Source organism: Helianthus annuus, chromosome 14, assembly GCF_002127325.2.
Source record: "Helianthus annuus cultivar XRQ/B chromosome 14, HanXRQr2.0-SUNRISE, whole genome shotgun sequence".
Taxonomy (NCBI): Eukaryota; Viridiplantae; Streptophyta; class Magnoliopsida; order Asterales; family Asteraceae; genus Helianthus; species Helianthus annuus.
Window position 1 is genome coordinate 109139589 of NC_035446.2, and position 22253 is coordinate 109161841.

General features: G+C 34.8%; 1 protein-coding gene, 1 long non-coding RNA gene and 2 other non-coding genes across 28 annotated transcripts; 2 read left to right on the plus strand and 2 right to left on the minus strand.

Moving 5' to 3' along the window:
* Positions 1-5975: 5975 nt before the first annotated feature.
* On the plus strand, positions 5976-10929 carry LOC110908980. Of its 24 annotated transcripts, XR_004878333.1 has the most exons (9): positions 5976-6664; positions 7831-8054; positions 8120-8187; positions 8293-8335; positions 8475-8531; positions 8613-8713; positions 8798-9396; positions 9461-10279; positions 10657-10929. It is a non-coding gene; the product is annotated as an uncharacterized LOC110908980 (transcript). The 24 variants fall into 24 exon arrangements; XR_004878325.1 differs by having other exon boundaries at positions 7831-8187; XR_004878336.1 differs by lacking the exon at positions 8293-8335.
* A 2527-nt stretch (positions 10930-13456) lies between these two features.
* Positions 13457-13524, minus strand: LOC118487059. The gene has a single exon (XR_004880225.1). It is a non-coding gene; the product is annotated as a small nucleolar RNA R66 (small nucleolar RNA).
* Positions 13463-14032, minus strand: LOC110905737. The gene is made up of 2 exons (XR_002573380.2): positions 13758-14032; positions 13463-13664 (listed from the first exon to the last, which is right to left on the minus strand). It is a non-coding gene; the product is annotated as an uncharacterized LOC110905737 (long non-coding RNA).
* A 4443-nt stretch (positions 14033-18475) lies between these two features.
* Positions 18476-21700, plus strand: LOC110908979 (zinc finger MYM-type protein 1-like). 2 transcript variants are annotated; one of them, XM_022153981.2, is made up of 2 exons: positions 18476-18671; positions 19124-21700. In XM_022153981.2, exon 2 carries the CDS (start codon positions 20388-20390, stop codon positions 21663-21665), a length of 1278 nt encoding a protein of 425 aa, XP_022009673.1. In that variant the 5' UTR covers positions 18476-18671; positions 19124-20387; the 3' UTR covers positions 21666-21700. Both variants share the same exon structure in this region, with proteins under 2 accessions (XP_022009673.1, XP_022009674.1).
* Positions 21701-22253: the final 553 nt, after the last annotated feature.

Here is a 22253-nt window from a genome sequence, read left to right on the forward strand (position 1 = left end):
CATCAAAAATGACGTCTCTACTTATGATGGTCTTATTTGTTAACGAATCATAAAGCTTATAAGCCTTGCTATTCTCACTATAACCGATGAATATCGTCTTTATTACTTTATCATCAAGCTTTCCCCAGTGTTGTTTAGGTATATGTGAGTCTGCTATGCTTCCGAATATTCTTAGATGATCTACACTTGGCTTTCTTCCACTCCATGCTTCACACGGTGTTACGTCTTGTACACTCTTTGTGGTTGATCTATTTAAAAGATAAACTGCACATGCAACTGCTTCTGCCCAGTACAAGTGTGAAAGTCTCTTTGTTTTTAACATGCTTCGGCTCAGTTCCATTAATGTTCTATTTTTCCGCTCCGCCACTCCATTTTGCTGAGGTGTGTAGCTCGTTGTTAACTGATGATGTATACCATTATCCATAAGAAATCTTTGAAAATCATAACTACAATATTCTCCTCCTCTGTCCGTGCGTATTCCCTTTATTTTGTTATCTATTTGATTTTCTACCAGATTCTTAAATACTTTGAACTTTGCTAGAGCTTCTGACTTCAGCTTTAGAAAGTAGACCTACGTTTTCCTTGAGAAGTCATCGATAAATGTTATGAAATATTTGCATCCGCTAATGGACTGAGTTCTCATAGGCCCACATATGTCTGAATGAATCAGTTGTAGAGGTTGTGACGCTCGCCATTTTGCTTGTTTGGGAAATGGTTTTCTTGAATGTTTCCCAAACAAACACCCTTCACACAAACTATGAGCTACCCTCGAGATTGATGGTAGACCATTAACGGTATTGTTCTTTCCCATACTATGTAGTGTTTCGAAATTTATGTGACCATATCTCCTGTGCCATAAAACCGAAGTATCTTGCATTATCATATTACAAACTCTTGGAGTTACGTCATGTGTTAGGTTCAAAGGAAACATTTTGTTTCCTGTCATTCGAACCGTTTCTATGTGTATGCCTCTTGGATCTTTGATTGTACACTCCCTATTTTGAAACCTCACTTCATATCCCTTTTGTATTAATTGACCAACACTTAGAAGGTTATGTTTTAAACCTTCAACGTAAAATACATTCGGCACTTTCTTCTCTATACCCTTGACTGTGATTGACACATCTCCACACCCTAAAACTTCGAGTGTTTTATTATCTCCTGTCCTTACTTCTCTTTTCTCGGACTCATCTAACGTAATAAACAGATTCTTGTTCCCAGTCATATGGTTACTACACCCACTGTCTAAATACCAGCAATCTTCTTTAGTTACTTCCTCCATGTTGAATATCATAAACATGGTTTCATCATTTTCACCGTCCTCATTTTCATGCATAAGAGCATTGTTGTTTCTCTCATTCTCTTCTTTTTGGTTACAAAATCTCGCTGTATGTCCTAACTTTTGACAGTTATAACAACGGATCTGCCTGTTATACCTTCCTCTTCCCCTGCCTCTTCCTCTTCCTGCATAGTTAGATCGAAATTGTCTTGATCGATCCTGTCCTTGAACTTGAAACGCTTGTTCTACTGGGGAATCATCATATTGTTTTAATCGCAATTCATGCGACTGAAGGATGCCGAGTAGTTCTTCTGTTGTAATCAAATTTAAATCTTTTGATTCCTCTATAGCCACAACCACTGATTCATACTTACGGGTAAGACTTCTAAGTATCTTTTCTATAATCCGTTGTTCAGGGATTTCTTCTTCATTTAATCTTAATTGATTTACTATCACGGTTGTTCTATTTATGTATTCCTTTATTGATTCGCTATCTTTCATTCTTAAAGCATCAAATTCACACCGTAATGTTTGAAGTCTTACAGTTTTAACCCTGCGTTCTCCTCTGTATGCTTTGTGAAGAATGCTCCATGCCTCCCTGGCTGTTTTACTGGTTGCTATTCGTTCGAAAACGATTTCATTCACTGCCTGGAAGATTATGTGTAGAGCCTTTTTATCCTTCTTAACATTTTCTTTGTAGATGTTTTGATCATTCTCCGACGCGTTGGCAGCGATCTCATTGTATCCTTCATCTATAATTGCCCATAGATCTTGTGATTCCAATAGAACTTTCATTTGTATGCGCCAGTGATAATAATTTTGCCCTAGGAGTTTCGGAATTTGGGTTTGAAATCCAGCGTTTGATGTTGCCATAATAACGATTTGTAGTGATGAATTGAATGTGCAGATCTGAATTATGATATTATATGAATGGATCGTTGTACGTGGCTCTGATACCACTTTGTTGATTGTATGAATTAGGGTTCGAAGTTTCAGAGAGAAAAAGATAACTTGTTCGTATATTCGAATTGGTAAATTGTTACAGTAATACATATGATTACATATATACACGGCAGGTTTGACAGTAACCGCCGGAACTTAGGAATTAACATAATAATAACATAATAATGTAACCTTATTAATCAACTATGCTATATAATTACTTATAAATATATCTAGCTTATGTCTATAATCTAATAGAAAACGTATATACCTAAAAAATTCTATACAAAAGCTACATACCGGACACTATTGAACGAAAAGTTCGGGGGGTCCCCCCGGCCCCTACAAAGTTGCGCCCCTGGATATGGATACATGATCATACAATGCACAACCTACAACTTTTTTTTGAACCAATTCTCAAGAACTAACTATATCAAATGCAAGTCTGCAAACACCATGCATTAACACAAAATAATTAATAAATAAGTTTGGTTGCATAACAAATCACTTAAAACAACTTAAGTTCGCCAGTTCGATTAATATAGCTTAAATGATTGGTCTCTTCTATCCATTTGTTTGTGCTATAAACTGATTCTCTACTTTGGTTATATACAATAAAAAGACACCACAAAACCCAAAAATGTGTGTTTCGTTCTTGCTCAAAGACAACAGAAATATGCATTGTAGTGTCAAACAAGTTTGCTCATCTTTGGCGGTATTATTACTTCAGATGTTATACCAAAACAGGGCTGTCTCCGAAAATCACAAAAAATTTTTTGGCCCTGTTCGAGAAAAAAAATTTGGGCCTATTCGCAAATCTTCATATAACATAAACTCATCAATCATTCAATCATATATATATAAATACTAAAAATTCATAATACTACGATAATTTTTATGAAATAGATAAACATATTAGCGAAAATAGTGTAGCAAAAATGATCGAAGTATCGAACTTACTTGCTAAGCAAACAGTGTGGTTCCTCTAGCTTCCTCTTCATACGTTTTTTATGGCCGAATAGGTGTTTATATTTAGGAACGGGAGGCATAATTTCTACATATTAACGAAAAACATCCATTCAATCACAATTCACACAAAGTCTAATACATTTAACGTACAATTAATAAACAACAGTCAGATGAGGTGCAACTCGAAACCGTAACTCGGAACCGTGGTTGCGACTCGTAACAGATAACAACAAACAAAAAATCAACAATTAACAAACAAATACCTCCTGGCTCTACTGCGAATCTGCGGATGATGATGATGATTATTATCTGCGAATCACGATGGTTATGAATCCCTGCCGCGAACGTTGTGTACTTGTTCGTCTGTTCGATCAGAAATCATGCGACGTTTGGTTTCCTGAGGAGCGGTAATTGTAGTATTGGTTTGATGATTTGGGCCTGTTATCCGATATAAGATTGGGTTTTTTTTTTACAAAGTTTGGACCTGTACTGATTTGGGCTATATATATATAAAGAAAATTTAAAAATTTTTGGGCCCTTTAATGATTTGGGCCCTGTTCTCAAGCCCACTCTGCACATGGGGATAACCGGCCCTGTACCGAAGCACACATGTATATATACAAAATATGTTTCAAGGGAAACCATGTCAAATACGGGCCTCAGTCGTTGTATATTCTGCAACTTGGTACTTTAAATTAGCAATTTTAAGGGTTAATGATTTTTTATGGTTTATATATACCCTAATCTCGCTTATATGTGGTGAGGTCTGGGATTAAAAATGACGTCGTTTTTGTATGTATACTGCTTCCAACCTATGGCCTGATTCTTCCATCTTTTATGATTCTATATTGTGGACCATATTGTTGAGCAAAAGTAGGATATATAAATATATAATGAGGAATATGTTATATAATCCAAGTTGACATAACATCTTAATTGGCACCACCAAAGATATTAGATGGATTTGAAGAACCAATTTTTGGTAGTGGAAGCCACACTCACCATATTATCTCCAACAGCTGCTATTGGATGAAGACTGTTAGCTAATAACATTGACCAGCTAAAAGCTAAAGTGATGCCATTCTATCTAACCAAAGAAAATGTTAACCAATTGCAGGACTAGTTCTCTAACCATATGTAAAAGATTACTCATTTTCTTTTTCCCAGTATATTTTACAAGTTGTAAAGGAAAATATGTGAAACTACACCTACAAAATAATAACACAAAGCTCAAAGGAAAATTTAATAATTGGTAGAAGAAGAAAATCGTTATTTTACTAATTATGATGTGTTATATTTTTTCAATATCTTCTTAGACTGTGATATGCTATAGTTGAGAGTATTTCAGGCTGGAAATAAGAATATTTGTAAGCATATTTTCATGAAAAGAAAGGAAACATGATAAAATTAAAAGATGATTCCTCTACTTGTCTTTTAGGTACCTAAATCTTAGCTATATTTGGAATCCTTATCATATCAAAATTTTCTTGAAAAGGATCAAGATTCTTTGATCATTTGTTGTCATTCTAACATATTATGTTATACGATTAGACAAAGATTATGGTTCTTTGAGCAATAAATATCATCATCGTGTAATCATTTTTACCAGAGCGTCTCCAATAATAATCTCTTGAGAATTCGGGCCGGGGGCCTCTAAAACATTATTTAGGCCTAAACTAAGATAAATCATTTGGTTGAGTGGAGTTAAATGAGATTGGTTTTACTTTGGCCTAAACTAAATAAGATAAATTAATAGGTTTAAAAACATATTAGGTTTTAACTTTTAAATTTAATTACATGTTTCATTGTTTTATTTATCATTCTTTTTATATATAATTTTTTTAAACTTGGGTCCCATGAAAGAGAGAACACTAGGCGGTTGCCAAACTTAATTCTCTCATGGGTCGGCCCTGATTCTTACTCCTTTCTTAAAACTCCATATTGGTTAGTCGTATGTGGAGTACGGTATTTAGTGTAATTAGCCTTCCTAATTGCATTAACATATTTTTCAAAGAATCTAAAGAAAGGAAAGAACAATGGACTAAAATGTTTTGTCCAGGTTGTAAGGAAAAGGTTGTACCGATAAAAGATTTGTGGCTTCAAACGAGAATTTTATATTTTGCATATTGATAGAATATATGAAATTGATGTTCTTAGGGAACCATTGCTTTCATATATAGCTTGGAAAAATTATAACTTATCCTTCACAAATAACGACATATTGTCCCACTTTGACCAATAATGGTACGTATTTCTTGAAATATTTTAGAAATAGTAATATTCTTTCATTTTTACTAAAACAATATATATAATAATTTTACCAGTAATAAGTAACATAATTTTATGTATTTTGTACCAATACTGCCAAATTTTACTCAAGGTTGCTAGGAACGATAACAAATGAAATCTTATTGTTAATTTTGAAAATGCGTACGTTTTTATTATTAGTAAAAGTATTTTTTTGGGTATAGTTTATTTATTTCTCGTTATAAGGTATATTGTTTTAAACAGAAATTTAAAGTTAGAAAGTTAAATACAAAAAAATCCCTAGGTGTGAGTAGAGGTGTTCACGAATCTAATTTCAAATGCTAGAAAGGTAAATACAAAAGTCAATTTGGGCTTCCTTTCAAATACTAGAAAGGTAAATACAAAAGTCAATTTCGGCTTCCTTGTAATAATTAATGGGTCTAACTATGTCATCTATCTATTATACTAAAGCAAAATAACTTTGCCACATCACCTGCTGATGTGGCAATGCTACTTATGCAGAGAATTCTACATTTGAGCGGGCAAATCCTTTTCCTCATTCCTTAGCCATTTTGTTAAAGCGGTATTATGTTCTTCAATATGGAAACTCCAATAATTTCTCAATCAATTGAAATCTTCTCCAATACTCTTCAATCAATCTTTAAAACCTCATAAAAATTCATATATCTTGCCTGTTCCATCGTTCCATCTCTCCGTTACAATCAAAAACCCTAAATCCAGTGTTTCCTTTCATCATTTGCCTCCCAATTGAAAGAACCTAGATCTCATCTCTCTACTCTCTACCTGGTAAGTTTTCGTTTAGGGTTTGATTTCATATCTTGATGTTTCTATCCTGCTTCTTTCTCGATTTCCCGTCTCAGATTCTTAACACATCGACCCTTGAGGCCAAGGGAGATGGTAAAAAAAAAAGAGACAGAGAGTGGTGGAGTAATGGATGCCGTTCAAGGTCTCTGTCTGGCCGTCCTATAAAAAGAACCCTAAATTTCTACCTTTGCCTCTGTCTAATCTCTATGCTTTCTTTATATTCGATTTTGTAAAAGATAAAAGAGAGAGAGAGAGAGAGAGAGAGGAAGCAAATGAGGGACGCAGAGGGATATGAAGGTCATCTTCTCCGACAACCGGTGTCTGCGATAGGGATACCGGTTTCTTAGTATTCAGCGGTGGCGGTTCCAATGTTGTTGTTGATGGCGGCTTCTTTTTTAAATGGTATGTTTGTCATAAATAAATTTAATTCCATTGATTGTGGCTTTAATCTTGAAGTTATAATGTGGATTTAGATGCTTACTGGTTTTTTTTTTTTTTTTTTGTAATTTTACTGAATTTGTTGTTGTTGTTGTTGTTTGTGTTGGTTATCGTCTGGGTGTTGGTTAATTGCTTGAATCTTGATGGTTTTCTTCAAGTTATAATGTGGTTTTGTATGTTTGTTGTTTATTTATTTATTTAGTTTGATTGAACTTGGTGTTGGCTTTCATCTGGGTGTTGCTTAATTTCTTGAATCTTGAAGGTTTTCTTGAAGTTATAACGTGTTTATCACCACTAACAGGAAAAAAATTGGGTCGAACTGGTAATTCGTAACGAATTTTGAATATTATAACAATGAGTTTGACTTTCAAATGTCAAAGTTCATGTCTTTCTATGCAGTGAAGTTTTGCATTGCATATTTGTATCATAATAACTTCTTTTAATATTATTACATAAATGAGTTTTTGGATATGATAATATAATGGGGAAAAAAGGAAGCTGTTTTTCTTCAATTAAAAAGGCTCTCAGTCCTCACTCAAAGGAAAAGAAAAACCAGGTTTGATATAAGTATATAACCTTTCGGTGAAAATCATTGAAAAGTAACGAGATTTTAATATCGTTTCATGAACATCAGGCGCGCATTTTTAACAGAAAAAACCACACAAGTTTCAATATTGTTTTAACAGAAAAAATCACTCAAGTTTCCATATTGTTTTATTACTGTGAATTTATTCATAATTGGTTTAAACCGAGTGACATAAATGATACAATTATGAAAGTTGGTTACTTTTCAGTGTTAAGTGACTTTTTTCAAAGTCATATCACATATGTTACCTTAAGTTAAATTAGGGCATTTTGCATAGGTTTGTTTGTGATGATTATAAGATTGAAATTATGAAGTATGCATTAGTTAGTTTAACGTTCAGGCGTTAACTGTGATAAACAAGACTCCCTTTCAATTGTTTCTTTGTAAAACTTGCTATAAGGCCATGTGTAGTCATAAAGCCCCTTTGTAGGCGTTATGCGACACGTGTCGTGCCACGTCACATAGGGGCTTTATGAGGCGTTATGTCACTAGAGCCTGTAGTCATAAAGCCCCTACCTCATTATAACCAAAGTGTAAAATGCAGGAACCAAAGTGTAAAATGCAGGGACCAAAGTGTAAAATTCAGGGACCAAAGTGGAAAATGCAGGGACCAAAGTGGAAAATGCAGGACCAAAAAAATCCCCATACCGCCGCTATAATACTCGCGCCCCCCCTCTTTTTCTCATCCATACCGCCCACCGTTTTGGTGTTCCCGACGTTATACCGGCGCCATGAAAGGGCAAAGCGCCCCACTACGCATTACCTAAAGTATGATGAAGTTATAACCAGTTCTTACTTAAATTCCTATAACTTTCACGTTTTCCTTTCAACAGCAGGTGATTGATACGTAAGCCGTTTCAGATCGCTTCACATATTAGGGATTTTCATTCGATTTACTAAGGTATGTTCAATCAGTTGTTTATAATGCTATAATTAATCATGTAATTTTTATTTTTAATAATAGCTTTTAATAACAACTAATAAAAATTGTGTTGATGTCTTCTAGATGGAAAATCCCTTATGCAATGGTACATGTTTTAGATTTAGTGGTAAGAGTCCCAGTTCAAAAATAAAATCTGGCCTGCAAAACATTTTTTTTGTGTAAAATTCAACTATGTCTTTAAAAATTTTTATATAAGGCTTCTCATTTACTTTATTTAGCCTCTTCACCCTACAATTTTTTTGTAGAGATGAAAAACCTATGGATAACCTGGTGATTTAAAGCGTTTCTAATACTTTAGTGAGGTAGCACATGAGCTGGTTCATCTTCTTGGGCACATGATATTTTCTTGACATGTCTAATTTTTTTGGCTATGCTTCTTGCAGTTGAACATGCTCTATTCTATAGAGACGAATCTGGGTGATTTTGGGTGTCTGGTGTCAAAAAGTAGTCGACTTAGGTCAACTTTGTTTGGTACAGTACAAGGGTGGGTGCATAAAAGCATTTTAGCCGATCTTGGCGTTAGTTATATAGTACGTGTTTAAAATAACATGTTAATCGATTGATACAGAACACCATGGTCAGACCACTGATCGAAGGATTTGGCCGGTAATTACATCAAAACTCGAGCAACGACAACGTGTGAGGTAGCGACGGTTGTGGTGGAGGTAAACCGACAAGAGAAGAAGAAAAAAAGGGAAAACAGGAGTTTGACATCAACTTCCATTGTTGGTTTAAATTTAAAGGAGGTCAAAGATGTACGGATGGCAATGTTAGTGGCGGTTGAGTGCAAATAAGGTTTACCAGTCAGGAGGAACAGGGGTTTGTTTTCATGTGAGGCTATATGTCTACTTGCTATTGATAAGAAAAATGAGTTAATTAGTTGTTGCTGCAAGTAATAGTTCAATGTCTGGTCAGTAAGTTTCTGGTTCGGTCATGTTTATTAACAGTTGGTTTTATAAATAGTTAACACGTTCCATTATATCTGGAATGACTTTATAACAAAAGAAATCTACTGATTTCAATACTTGGTGTGTTTTCTTTGTTTATAAAGAAAAGAAAAAAGATCAATCACCAGTTTATTGTTTATATAGGGTGGTGGTGAAAGCCTGAATCAACTCTATAAACGTTGAACAAATTCATTGCAAGCGATTGGCAGTAAATACCAAGGTAAAATTTTGTCTTACCATCCTTTTTTAGTTTTCACTTAGATTAATGATTGTTGAGATGACAGGGGAGCGGGTTGTAGTGGTGACTCATGGTGGTGTGATCAGAGCACTTCACGAGCGGGCTTCTTTAGGTACAGGACACCGAGCAGGAAGGATACTGAATGTTACAGTCAATGTATTACACTTATCGGATCCCGAAAAATGGGTCATCAAATCATGGGGGGATGTTAGTCATTTGAATGGAGCCGGGTACTTAGACTCGGGTTTTGGTGGCGATCGAACTTCTGGTCAGGCTTTTTCGTACATGTCCATTTCTTGACTTGCTAGATGCATTTAATAACCAACATCTCAAGTCTTTGATGGGCTGTGAATTATTAATGCCCTGAATTAATTTGTTTCTAATCCCATTAATTGGGAAATAGCGATTTGGTAGAGAGATATTATGTTTGAATTGTTGGCCCACATTGCACATGGTTGCAAATGAAGATAATCTGGATTATTATTTGACTTTGAAGGGTGTTAGAATCAATAATTAATGACACAGCTATAAGTTCACAACTAATTGCGAGAAACTAATATTTGATTCTAGAGGCGTAGGACTACAAAAGATGATATTTGAGAACTGATATTTCGGTAAATTCTCGAATACCATCCTCAGCTTTTAAAAGATTACATGGTTGTAAACGAAAGCACCATCTTTCTCTATTCTAGGTTTATATCACTTATCACCATCAGTTCTGTTATGTATGGTGTTTTTATTTATCTTAGGATTTAACATATGTTGTTACCATGCAGTGTGTTATGGGTCAGTTTGCATATTTAGAGGAACACAGTGGAAAACGGCCTATTGTGCTTTCAGTTTGGAAGCATGTTTCCCTCTCGAGGTAAGATATTGAACTTTTTGGTCCTGTTCCGGTGAAATGGGTTAAACAAGACGTTTTTAGCAACGGTTCATTGGATTAGGTTGTGTTGTGTTGACCAAATTCACTTTGTTGAACTTTTGTAATATACATAGGTAAAGAATTAAATATAATATAAGTCTTCAACTATATCAACTAAAGGCCATATGCATTCAAATATACTACAACAGACTTTCAACCTTGCAACCCATATGAGGTTTTCCAACTTTTAATAATAGCAATAATACACATCATATAATCAGTATTTAACACATGAGTCGCTAACTATTTGGACCTTATGCTTCTTTGAGCAGTTATCAACGGGGTTCACACTTTACCTATCTTTTGTTTTCTTATTTCAGTATGGACTTTGGAACCGGAAGAATCCGAAAGGTGAGAGGACAAACTGGGTTATGCATGAATACAGGCTTATCGATCAAGAGCTCTAAAAAGGCTGGAATTATGCATGTCAGGGGTCGTTGATTATGACTATTTTTGTCATTCTTTTTAGTATATATTTTGATATTTTTATATAGCTTTAGTACAATGATTTGTAAGTGCTTTAGTTATTAGTATTTATAAGGTTGTACAATTCGCTACGTTTAACCACTTAAATTTAACACAATTTTGTGAAGTGCAACCTATATTACATGTTGCATATTTTAAAAAGGCTCGCACGTTGTAAAAAAAAGCTTACCAGAAATTTTATACGATTGACATGCCACGTCAAGTATTTTAGATTTCCACATCTCCCACTCCGTTTCCATGTAAGTTAATATTAGAAACTAGATATAAATGTTATACATTATTAGCACGCCACGTCAATGCCAATTGCATAAGGGGCTCATTATTAACTGGCTTGCTGTGGGATAAAACCCATGACATAATTAATAAATCAATTATTTTAATTTAATTTTGTTTTTTAGATTACAAACATAATAAATTTATAACACTATTAAATCATAAATGTTTGTGTTAAGCCATCCGCGATACTCGCGGGATCTTAGACTAGTTCTAACATAGGGAAAAATGTTCACGGGTCAAGTTGGGTTTAGAAGTAAAACGAAATGGGTGAAATGGGTTACTAGGTTTAGAAGAAAAGAGAAACGGGTTAGATGAGCTCTAGAGTTTTTTTTTTTTTTTTCTAAAAGGCTTTTCTTCAAACTTAACGGGTGATTGGATGAACAACTAAAATTGTCACCATGACAGAGACTTTACGAAGCTTCATCATAAACTGAAATCGTCACTATGGTCTATGATATGAGATCGTCACTATGATAGGCATTCAATCTTCAACTTCATCGACGATAGAGAATCTGGAATCACCCCGCTGGCCCCAAAACTAATGAGTTTTCATCTTAAAAATCCTTCGGTGGGGGTGGGATGATGACTGTGTTTACTGTGTTTTCAGATATTAAGTTTAAATCAGATTGTTGGTTGTTGCAGCATTAATTGAATTGGCTACGTTTAGGATTTCGAAAGAAGTTTGGTTTTAAAGTAAGTTGTGGCTATATAGAATTCAATGATCATATTATCATAGCAATAATTTAACTTGAAATAATTATCAAATTCATGATTTTGGTTGAGTTCTTGATAGTGTTCTGCTACGTAATTGTGTCTAACGTTTGAATCTTGCTAGTGGGTATTGATTAATTTCGATTGAAATGTACAACCTCGTTAGTAATTTTGATTTCAACAAGATGTAGGTTTGATCTTAGGTTGTTATCTTTTCTGGAATATTAGGAGAACTATTCGATTGGAAATATGGGTGTAAACGGTAAGTTACTGGAATCTTTAATTGAATTATCAATTTTTTTTGTTTTTTTATTGCTGGTCGATGTTCCATTGTGTAACTCTGTGAAATATGAATATTTTTTATTGGCAATGCGTAATTTGGCTAAAAGTTTAAATCTTTATCATTGGTTGAACAGATCCAGTCAAGTTTTGGATCGCAGACAGGGCTCTCATGTTACTAAAAGTTTCAGTGGTTACAAATCCTAGTTGTATCTATACTATAGTATAAGTATTGTGTATACGACGGTGTTCGATGACTTATGTTCATTTTGACTTGCATTTTTGTGTGGATCGATGATTTTGATTGAATTTAGAATTGATGTTGAATTAATTTAAAAGTGATTAATCAATTGCATTGTTACTGCATATTATTGCATATTATTTGATGTTTCTTCTGTTTTCCTATTGATGTAGTAATTGAACAACTTAGGGTTACTTTCAATAATTGCAGTTGAAAATATTTGTTTACATCGTTTCAAGATTTGTTCAATAATTTTAGTTGTTTTGATGCATATAATTGTAGTTGAAAGGTATGTCAAACAACAGAAAATTTAGGGGGTGTTTGGCTTAGCTTTTCCAAACTCGTTATGACTTTTTGGAAAAGTTAATAAGTCACAATTGGGTGACTTATTGACTTTTCCTCTCACATACACTCCTAATCCCAAACACCATTTAACTTTTCAAAAAGTCAATAAGTTATAAGTTGCTTAAAATAAGCAATCCCAAACACCCCATTAGACAACAGAATACTAAAGATGAAGGTAATTCATATAGTTAGGGTAAACATCGTTCTTACGTTTGGAACTATTTTCACCCATTATCGATTGCACCAGATGGGGATAAAAAAGCAAGGGTAAATTACACTTTTCGTCCTTTATGTTTGTATCAAATTGCAATGGATACCCTTTAACTTTAATAATTACAGTCACAATCCTTTATTTGTAAAAAGCATTACACTCTAGGTCCTTTAGCGCTAACCTAGTTAAATTTTTCAGTTAAGAAATATCATGTGCACCTCATGTGAGGGCATTTATGTCTTTTCACACCTTATTTCTTCCCCATTATAATCCCTCATTTATAACACCCACCACCACCACTATTTTCTTTCTTTCCTAGCCACCGCCACCACCTGTAACCACACCACCATCTGCCATCTCCGGCAAGAACCATTACCACCATTTCCGGCAACAACCATCACCACCTTATAAACAATAGCTTTCTAGGTTGCTTTATTTATCAATTAAAGCAATTAATTAATCACTCGTAGTGCCCAATGCAAACTTCATCACTTCAAGAACCAAAATCTCAAATTATTTCATACTATTTTTGTTAAATATATGAATAAAATAGAAATTCAAATTTTAAATGTGCCTCAACGTAGAATGCTTATAATTGTCATTAAAATCAGGTCTCAAAGACATCATGCCATCACTGGATCACCAAAGGTAATTCAAATTTACAAAAATAAAATAAAAAATAAATAAATAATAACAATAGATATATCCAACGGAGTTTTATTAGCTGCTTCCGGTGATCCACAAAAAAGAAGCAACTCATGAAGCTATGGATTCAATTGCTGAAATTTCAAAGGATTTATCTCACAGAGACAATAAAAAAACACAAGAGTATGCAGAATTACATATCAATATAGATGTAGATAAGGGCTTACGAGTAGTGTCTGATTGGTGAGTCTGTGATTATGGAGGTAGGCGTTGTAGCTTTGATTTATATCGTAGTTTTGTTAATTTGGGGATTAGGGTTTTTGTGTCGATCAGAGCCCAAATCTGAATTATTTGATGCACAACACAGCCTAGAGTGTAACTGGTTTGTAGATCCGTAACAAATATCCAAAATCCTCAAATCTGCAGAATAAGAATCCCAATGCTTAGATGAAGGTTTAGAGAGAGGGGAAGTTTAGAGACAGTGTTTAGAGAGTAGAAACTGGAAATGATGATTGAACTGAAACTTTTTGGTTTTCTTTATTAAGAAATTTTAAATAAAACTATGAAATGACCAAAATACCATTAACTGAATAGATTTAACTGAAAATTTTAATTAGGTTAATGTTAAAGGACCTAGAGTGTAATGGTTTTTACAAATAAAGGATTGCGACTGTAATTATTGAAGTTAAAGGGCATCCATTGCAATCCGATACAAACATAAAGGACGAAAAATGTAATTTACCCAAAAAGCAAGTTATAGTGCTTGTGGAAAGGTGTATGTGACAAATGCAAGCTTAGGACTAGGGATGAGCTTGGTACCAACCGCTACCGAACCGGTACCAAAAATCCCAAAAAATGGGTACCGTAACTGAAAATACCCGGTACGGTATCGGTATTCGTAAGGATCAGTATTTGAAAGTAAATACTGCTACCGAAAATCGAGTTCGTTCGGGAAATTCGATACCGGTTTCGAACCCATACCCGATACCATTTGTTCATCCCTACTCGGGACCATCTAACTTGATACGACATATCCCTTAGTGTTTTGATGTTGATGAGCCGGTCTAGCAAAAAAAAAGTGCCCCTTTAAATCAAACAGTGTACAAGGAGAAGTTAGCAATTTCAATTATCAAATATAACTACCCTTTTAGCTATGTGAAACATAAGGAAACAAGAAATTTGCCCAAATTAAACATGGGATGTGAATTTCATAATAAGAAATACTGCAAAGGTGGATGTCTTAAAAATATACGAGCGATGGAAGATGGTTCTTAAAGACAAATTAGAAAAGGTAACGGTAAGATATGTCTGGCTTCTGATTTATGGAGTTTTATCATGATATATGGATTTATGGCACTGACAACTCATTATGTTGATGAGAACTGGTATCTAAGAAAAAAAGTGCTAAACTTTAAACCATGTGTAGTGTGAAGGGGAAGATAATGTCCCACCCTTGGGCATTATCCGCCATGTGACGGTCCAATCAGCTTTTGGACATTATAGGGCATTATCTTATAACGGGTGTAGTAGTATAATGTTCTTGCAATTATTACCCGTTATTTTTTTTAAATTAAAACTAATGTTTAAAATGGGTGTAGTGACATGATTGGCCAAAAGAAACTCACCAGGCGTTTGATTTGGAACGCCCCAAGCAAAATTTTGAAGAAAAACGCCCCTGGGGCGGTAGAGGGGCATTGTAGGGCTTTTTTTTGGTTGGGGGGAGGAGAGGAAGGAACGCCAAAATAAAATCCCACTACGAGTGGTCTTAGAGTTATACCCCCTTCATACAATCTTTCCATTATAGTATAGCACTTGATCATTTTTTCAGCAAATTCTTATCAATTGAAAATATCTAGGTTTGTCATTTCATGTATTATCTATTTGAACAAAGTATAAAGCCCTTTTTAACCTAACCCGGCCCGTCTAGAACTAAGTATAAATTTGGGTTTTTTTTTATTTCTTTTACGTGTATATACTATAAAAAGAAGGCCTTCTTAACCAAACCCGACTCATCCGAAACCTGTTTTGACCGGACTCGTTCCGACCCGAACCAATACATTCTGTTTTTTGAATTGATCTATTTTGACCCGTCACCCGACCCGACCTGCCCGTTTTGCCAGGTGTCGCACAATCTTCTTCAGTTCTATCTTTTGCATTTGAGGCCATATGGTATTGTGTTAGTTGCTTTTATAGACGTGAATTATCATGATTTTAGTATCCATCTTTTTATTACTTATCATGCATTTATCATATATATTACTCATTATTTTGGTGCAATATACGTTTAGGTGGAATGGAATCTACTTTAAATACTTTTAAATGTCTTAGTAGGATCAGTTTTGCTATTCAAAAAGGGTTACGACACAACTTGTTGCTCATTTACCTGTTACTTATTTGTAATTGGTTTTAAACTGAGTTTTGGTTTTGAACAAAACAAAGTATTATCATTTAAAAAAATTATTAAAATATATAAAAATCATTTAAAAAAATTCTTAAAATATATAAAAATCTAAAAACTAAAGTAAATGCATGGAAACATGGAGTTGAAACAAAAGATTCACCGCAGAATGTCGGTTATTTGAGAATTGGATTTGGATGCCATATTCAAAAGAATAAAAATAAATAAAAATTATTTGAGGGAGTCAAGCCCAATAAGCACTTGACCAAGAGCTTATGTCACTTCATTTGGGACTGGGCCTTTTCTTTCTTCATAATTCAAAATTTGTGCTCTTACTTGTTCAACCCAAATTTAAGAGGCTGGAGCTTCAACAACCAACTTTCAGTGATGGACAAAAAAAAAAAAAAAAAAACTGGTTCATAATTTGACCTGATTTGAACTACCAAACCAGTTTAAGTCAAACCACTTTCAACCAGATCTATATCATCAGTTTGTATACCAGTTTCATCTCTCAATCTCTCGTCATCCAAACTGGTTTCAACCCGACACAAAAAATATTATTTTTTTGAAAAAAGAATACTGGTTTTAGACCCAAACAGATATCAGCCCGATCCAAGCCAATTTGAATAGGGTTTGAATATTTTTTTTCACCCTAAAATAACTCGATATAATGATCAATATAACCTTAAAAAATGACCGGGTTTATTTCGGGACACCTATTTGGCAACTAAATAAAAGCGATGTTTAGGGGTGCAAACGAGCCGAGCCGAGCCCGAGCTCTACCAGGCTCGAGCTCGAGCTCGTTTAACATATGAAAGCTCGAGCTCGGCTCGATTCGAGCTTTATTTCTGAAGCTTGAGCTCGGCTCGAAGGTAATTTTTCAAGCTCGAGCTCGGCTCGGGCTCGACTCGTTTAGTATTTTTGAATTAATTTATATTAATTATAATTATTATTATACATATGATTTAGTTATTTTTTTTATATTTATATAAATGGTAATTATTATTATATAAATATTTGTTTAATATATTAATAAAAAATATATAAAGAGAAAGCTCGATTAAGCTCGCGAGCCGGCTCGAGCTCGATAAGCGAAGCTCGGGCTCGGGCTCGTTTACTAAACGAGCTTGTTTTTAGGCTCGGGCTCGAGCTCGCTTAAGCTCGGCTCGTTCGAGCTTTTTTTCGAGCCGAGCTTGAGTAGCTCGTGAGTAGCTCGGCTCGTTTGCACCCCTAGCGATGTTGATGCGGAAACAGAAGCAATCAAATCGCTTAATAACTCTATAATTAATCAAAAGCTTCATACCAAACCATCCGGTTCAAAGAGACCTCAAAGCTGTCTTTTACAATAATCGAAGTCCAAAAAAAACTGACTTACAATAAAACATTAAATCCCAATTTATAGGTGGGAGTCATAACTTTAATAGGAAGCTAAATAAAATAAAATTGGAAACACAAATTTAATTTAATATAATATATAAGATAATCTTGCATTATACTCTCCGTGTTTAAAACTCAAAAACTCGTCCTCGAGTTTTACCTTCGGACCAATGTCATCTGGATCAAGAAAAACATCAACCCGATTCCGATTTAATATTATCAGAACATGCACCACCTCGGGTGAACGGACCGTTTGCTGTTCATAAGTGATTCAGAGACCCGTCCACCCACCCATTTGTGACCCGTCAAGTAGATCACCTAAATTCTTTCGAAAAAAATATTATGTATATCTATTCCACTTGCAGCCCGCCACCATCTGTTTGTCTTTCAATGGGCCCAACACAATTTTGATTGTCCCCCACAATCCCACATGAATATCTACAACCTCATTAATATTGTTAATTTGAAATTTGAATATCGGAAATAAATAATACATGGAGATATCATATGTGGGACCCACATATAGTGGTCGGGGTCCCCGAACCCAATATTTTTAAAAATATTAGTAGATTCGGTATATTAAATTGTATAATGAACTCATAAATAAAATTAGGTGGACACCATTGTAAGAAAGGAAATCTGGTGTAGTGGTAAATTCCTCTCTTTACCAACAAGAGTTCATGGGTTCAATCCTTGTATAACTTGTTTTTTCCTGTTTTTTTTTTTTAAATCTAGTTCAAACCTCGCTATGACCCGACCTGAACGAGGACCGACCCGAAAACTTTAACATTTTGTTATGAAAATTTTAAACACCGAAAAAAATAGACCTCATTAAAAAAAAATCCTAGGTCCGCCAATGTATGTGGCACCCACTTTGGTAGTAGTTAACTCCATGTAAGTTGCATCAAAGCTATCGGCACTAATTCCATGGTTATCAAGATTATTATTATTCCATGCTATCGGCACTAAATACATAGTGAAAATCTAAGGGTGTCCGGAGTGGGGGCTGTAAACCAGGGGCGGTTTTGGGCCTGTGCAGGTCGGGCCACTGCACAAGGCCCAAATTGGCAAGGGGCCCAATTTTTTTTTATAAGTTTCTATTAGTTATGTATTATATCTGATAATTTTAAGCCCAAAATAAAAACCCAACTCAGATTTGGGCCCCAATCCCCAAATCCGATTACAACTTTACGTTGGCTGTGGTGGGCGACTAAACAAATCCCAGAACGAAGAACGCAAACTCTCACGATTCATCTTCATCTCCATCTACAAGGCTATTCGACTATTCGTTGGGTGATTACTGATTAGGAATTGCGAGTTTTTTGGCCGACATCATCATTCAATCGCTTGCGGCTCGCCTGATCAGGTATTGTCATGGAAATCAGAAATTTTATTTGAATGGAAAGGGATTTGCAAATGTTTCAGTTTCATATCATTCATTCAAAAACATCGAGGATAATCTTCAGTGATCTTTAATCCATAGTTTAACATTTCATAGTTGACCGCTTACAAACTGTTTGTCGAAATGCCCCAGCGAAGTGATGTGCCTTTATAATGGATTTTATTGTTTTTTATCAGTTTTTAATATTCCTTTGAAGTAAATCGACTATTCTCATTAATCCCAATGCCACTAAATATTAAATAGTTGAAGGTTATCTAATTTTTTTTAATGCTAAATAGTTGAAAACTTTCACAGTTAATGCTAATCTATTATTCTATTAATCCCAATGCCATCTTATTTTAAGGATTATGTTAGTTAATTATTTTAATGTTCAAAACTTTTAGAGTTAATATTGAAACTTTGTATTTTTTTTCTAGAGATTATGCCTCCCGTTCCCAAATACAAATACCTATCTGGTTGTCAAAAACGTAAAAGGAAGAAGCTAGAGGAAGAAAGAGCAAAGGCTGACAAAGGGCCGCGTATACACAAATTTTTCTCAAAACTATCTCAAAGTTCTAGTTCTAATGTGGATGCTAACGTGGGTGAAGATAATGCGGATGTTAATGTGGATGAAGCTAATATGGGTGAAGATGATGCTAATGTTAATGTGGATGAAGCTAATGTGGGTGAAGGTGATATGAATGCTAATTTGAATGAAGCTAATATGGGTGAAGATGATGTTAATGTTAATGTGGATGAAGCTAATGTGGGTGAAGATGATGTTAATGTGGATGAAGCTAATGTGGGTGAAGATAATGATAATGGTAATCCTAGTATTGATATTTTTGATCCTAGAACTTGGGATTCGCTTAATCCTAACTTGAAAAATGAATTGGTTAAGAAAGGCCCAAAAAGAGAGTTGACTATTGATAAGGGTCCCGTGGATAAAGATGGAAGGCGATTTTCTAAAGTCATGTATACTAGAATTCTATCAAACAGGGAGACACGTGAAAGAGAATGGCTAGTGTATTCAAAAGAGCTTGACAAACTCTTTTGTTTTTGTTGTAAACTTTTTAAACAAGGGCATCCGAAAGGTGGGTTAGATAACGAAGGTTATGCGGATTGGAGGCATGCTTCTCAAGGTCTTAAAGCGCATGAAGTTAGCTTTGAACATCTCAAGAATATGCATCAATGGTTTGAAATGCGCCAAAGGTTAGAATGCAATGAAACAATTGACAAAGGAACTTATGAGCAATTCAAAAAAGAAAGAGATTATTGGAAAGAAGTTATCTTTAGGATTATTGCTCTTGTGAAATTTCTTGCTAAACATGGACTAGCATTTCGCGGAAAACATGAGAAGTTGTATCAAAAGAGCAATGGAAACTTTTTGGGTTTGATTGAGATGTTGGAAGAGTTTGACCCGGTTATGAAAGAGCATGTGCGACGTATCATGAGTGATGAACTCCATGTACATTATCTTGGGCATAGCATTCAAAATGAGTTGATACAATAACTAGCTCATCAAATTAAAACAGAAATCATCACGAAGATAAAGGAAGCAAAGTATTACTCCATAATACTAATTATGCGACCATTGAGGAATCTTTTTTAGGTTTTTTGGTTGTTGATGATACTACCGGTAAAGGACTTTTTGAAGTTACGTCTAAGGAATTAGAGTCTCTTGGTCTTAATATCGGTGATATGCGTGGTCAAGGCTATGATAATGGAGCAAACATGAAGGGAAAAAAAAGTGGAGTTCAAAGGAGATTCTTAGAAAAAAATCCTAGAGCTTTGTATAGTGCTTGTGGTTGTCATAGTCTTAACCTTGCACTGTGTGACATGGCTAACACCATTACTAAGTCTAGAGAGTTTTTTGGAACAATACAACGCATTTATACGATCTTTGCCAATTCCATTAATAGGTGGCATATTTTAAAAGAAAATGTTAAAGGGTTGACTCTTAAGTCATTGTCTACCACTCGTTGGGAAAGTCGTGTAGATAGCATTAAGCCTATTAGAACTCAACTTGTAGATGTAAGAAAAGCTTTGAAAGAAGTTAGGGCCTCAGATAATGATCCTAAAATTCAAAGCGAAGCTAAATCACTTGAAAAGCATGAGGTTGGTGACTATGAATTTTTGGTACAGATCGTCATTTGGTATGAAATATTATCAAATGTGAATGTGGTGAGCAAAAGATTGCAATCAAAGGATGTGGTTCTTGATGTTGCTATTGATGAAGTGGACAAATTGATTAAATACTTCAAAAATTATAGAGAAGTGGGGTTTTCTAAGGCAATTGATGAAGCTATAGAAATTGCCAATGAATTGGGTGTTGATGCGGAATTCCCTAAAAAACGTGTGATACGTAGGAAAAAGCAATTTGATGAGAATTCAAGTGTAGAAGAAGTTATATTTTCACTCGATGAGGATTTTAAAGTCAATTACTTTTTATGTATTGTAGATCAAGCTATAAGTTCTCTTGAAACAAGATTCGATCAATACCAAAAATTCGAAAAAATATATGGTTTTTTGTTTCCTAAAAAGTTGAAGACACTTGATGAAAAAGATCTTAAGTCTTGTTGTTATCGTCTTCAAGATGCATTGAAATGTAACGAAGAATCGGACGTTGATGCTAAAGAACTTTATTTGGAGTTGAAGTTGATCAAGACATTCTTACCGAGTCACATTGTTAGCCCTATTGATGCTTTAAACAATATCTTTCGGCTAGGTGATTTTCCTAATGCTATAAATGCATATAAAGTGCTTTTGACAATTCCGGTAACAGTGGCATCGGCAGAAAGAAGCTTTTCAAAATTGAAGTTGTTGAAGTCTTATTTGCGATCGACAATGTCCCAAGAAAGACTTAATGGCTTGGCGATGATATCTATTGAAAACGAAATATTAGAAGGTATGGACTATAAAGACTTGATCGAGAGCTTTGCTTCCAAAAACGCTAGGAGAGCCTCACGATTTGCTTAAGTAAGTTAGTTTGATTATTTTGCTACACTACTATTGTTTTGTATATTTTTATAAAAATTAATCAATTATTGTCGTATTGTGGTTTTTAGATATATAATTCACAAGTTTATATTATACGAAGAGGGCCCAATTTTTTTGTCTTGCACGAGGCCCAAATTTTTTTTATTAATCTCGGGGACGGCCCTGCTGTAAACCCACCCGGCACTGATCGGCAAACTCACGGCAACCAATGCCAACACCTTTGCCGCATGGGTGTTTGACGAAATGGGCACAGATTCGGTGAGGCATAACCGATGTGGGGAAGGGAGGAAGGAGAGAGAGAGGGGGGTGTGGGGTGGGGTCCATTTCAATCTTAACCAGTCACATTTTTCCTTTTTTTTAATTTAAAAAGTTTACCACTTCACCAAATGTCTAAACCATTGCCAACACTTTTCACCAAAGTTTAAACACTTTTCACTGGTTGACGTGGCGCACTCTGATTGGTCGATTTTTTAGTTTGTTACTCTCAAGTGTTTAACCACTCCTAACACCCTAATATATCTAAATTTGTTGTCTACGAGTTCATTTTTTGAAATCTAACCATAACCA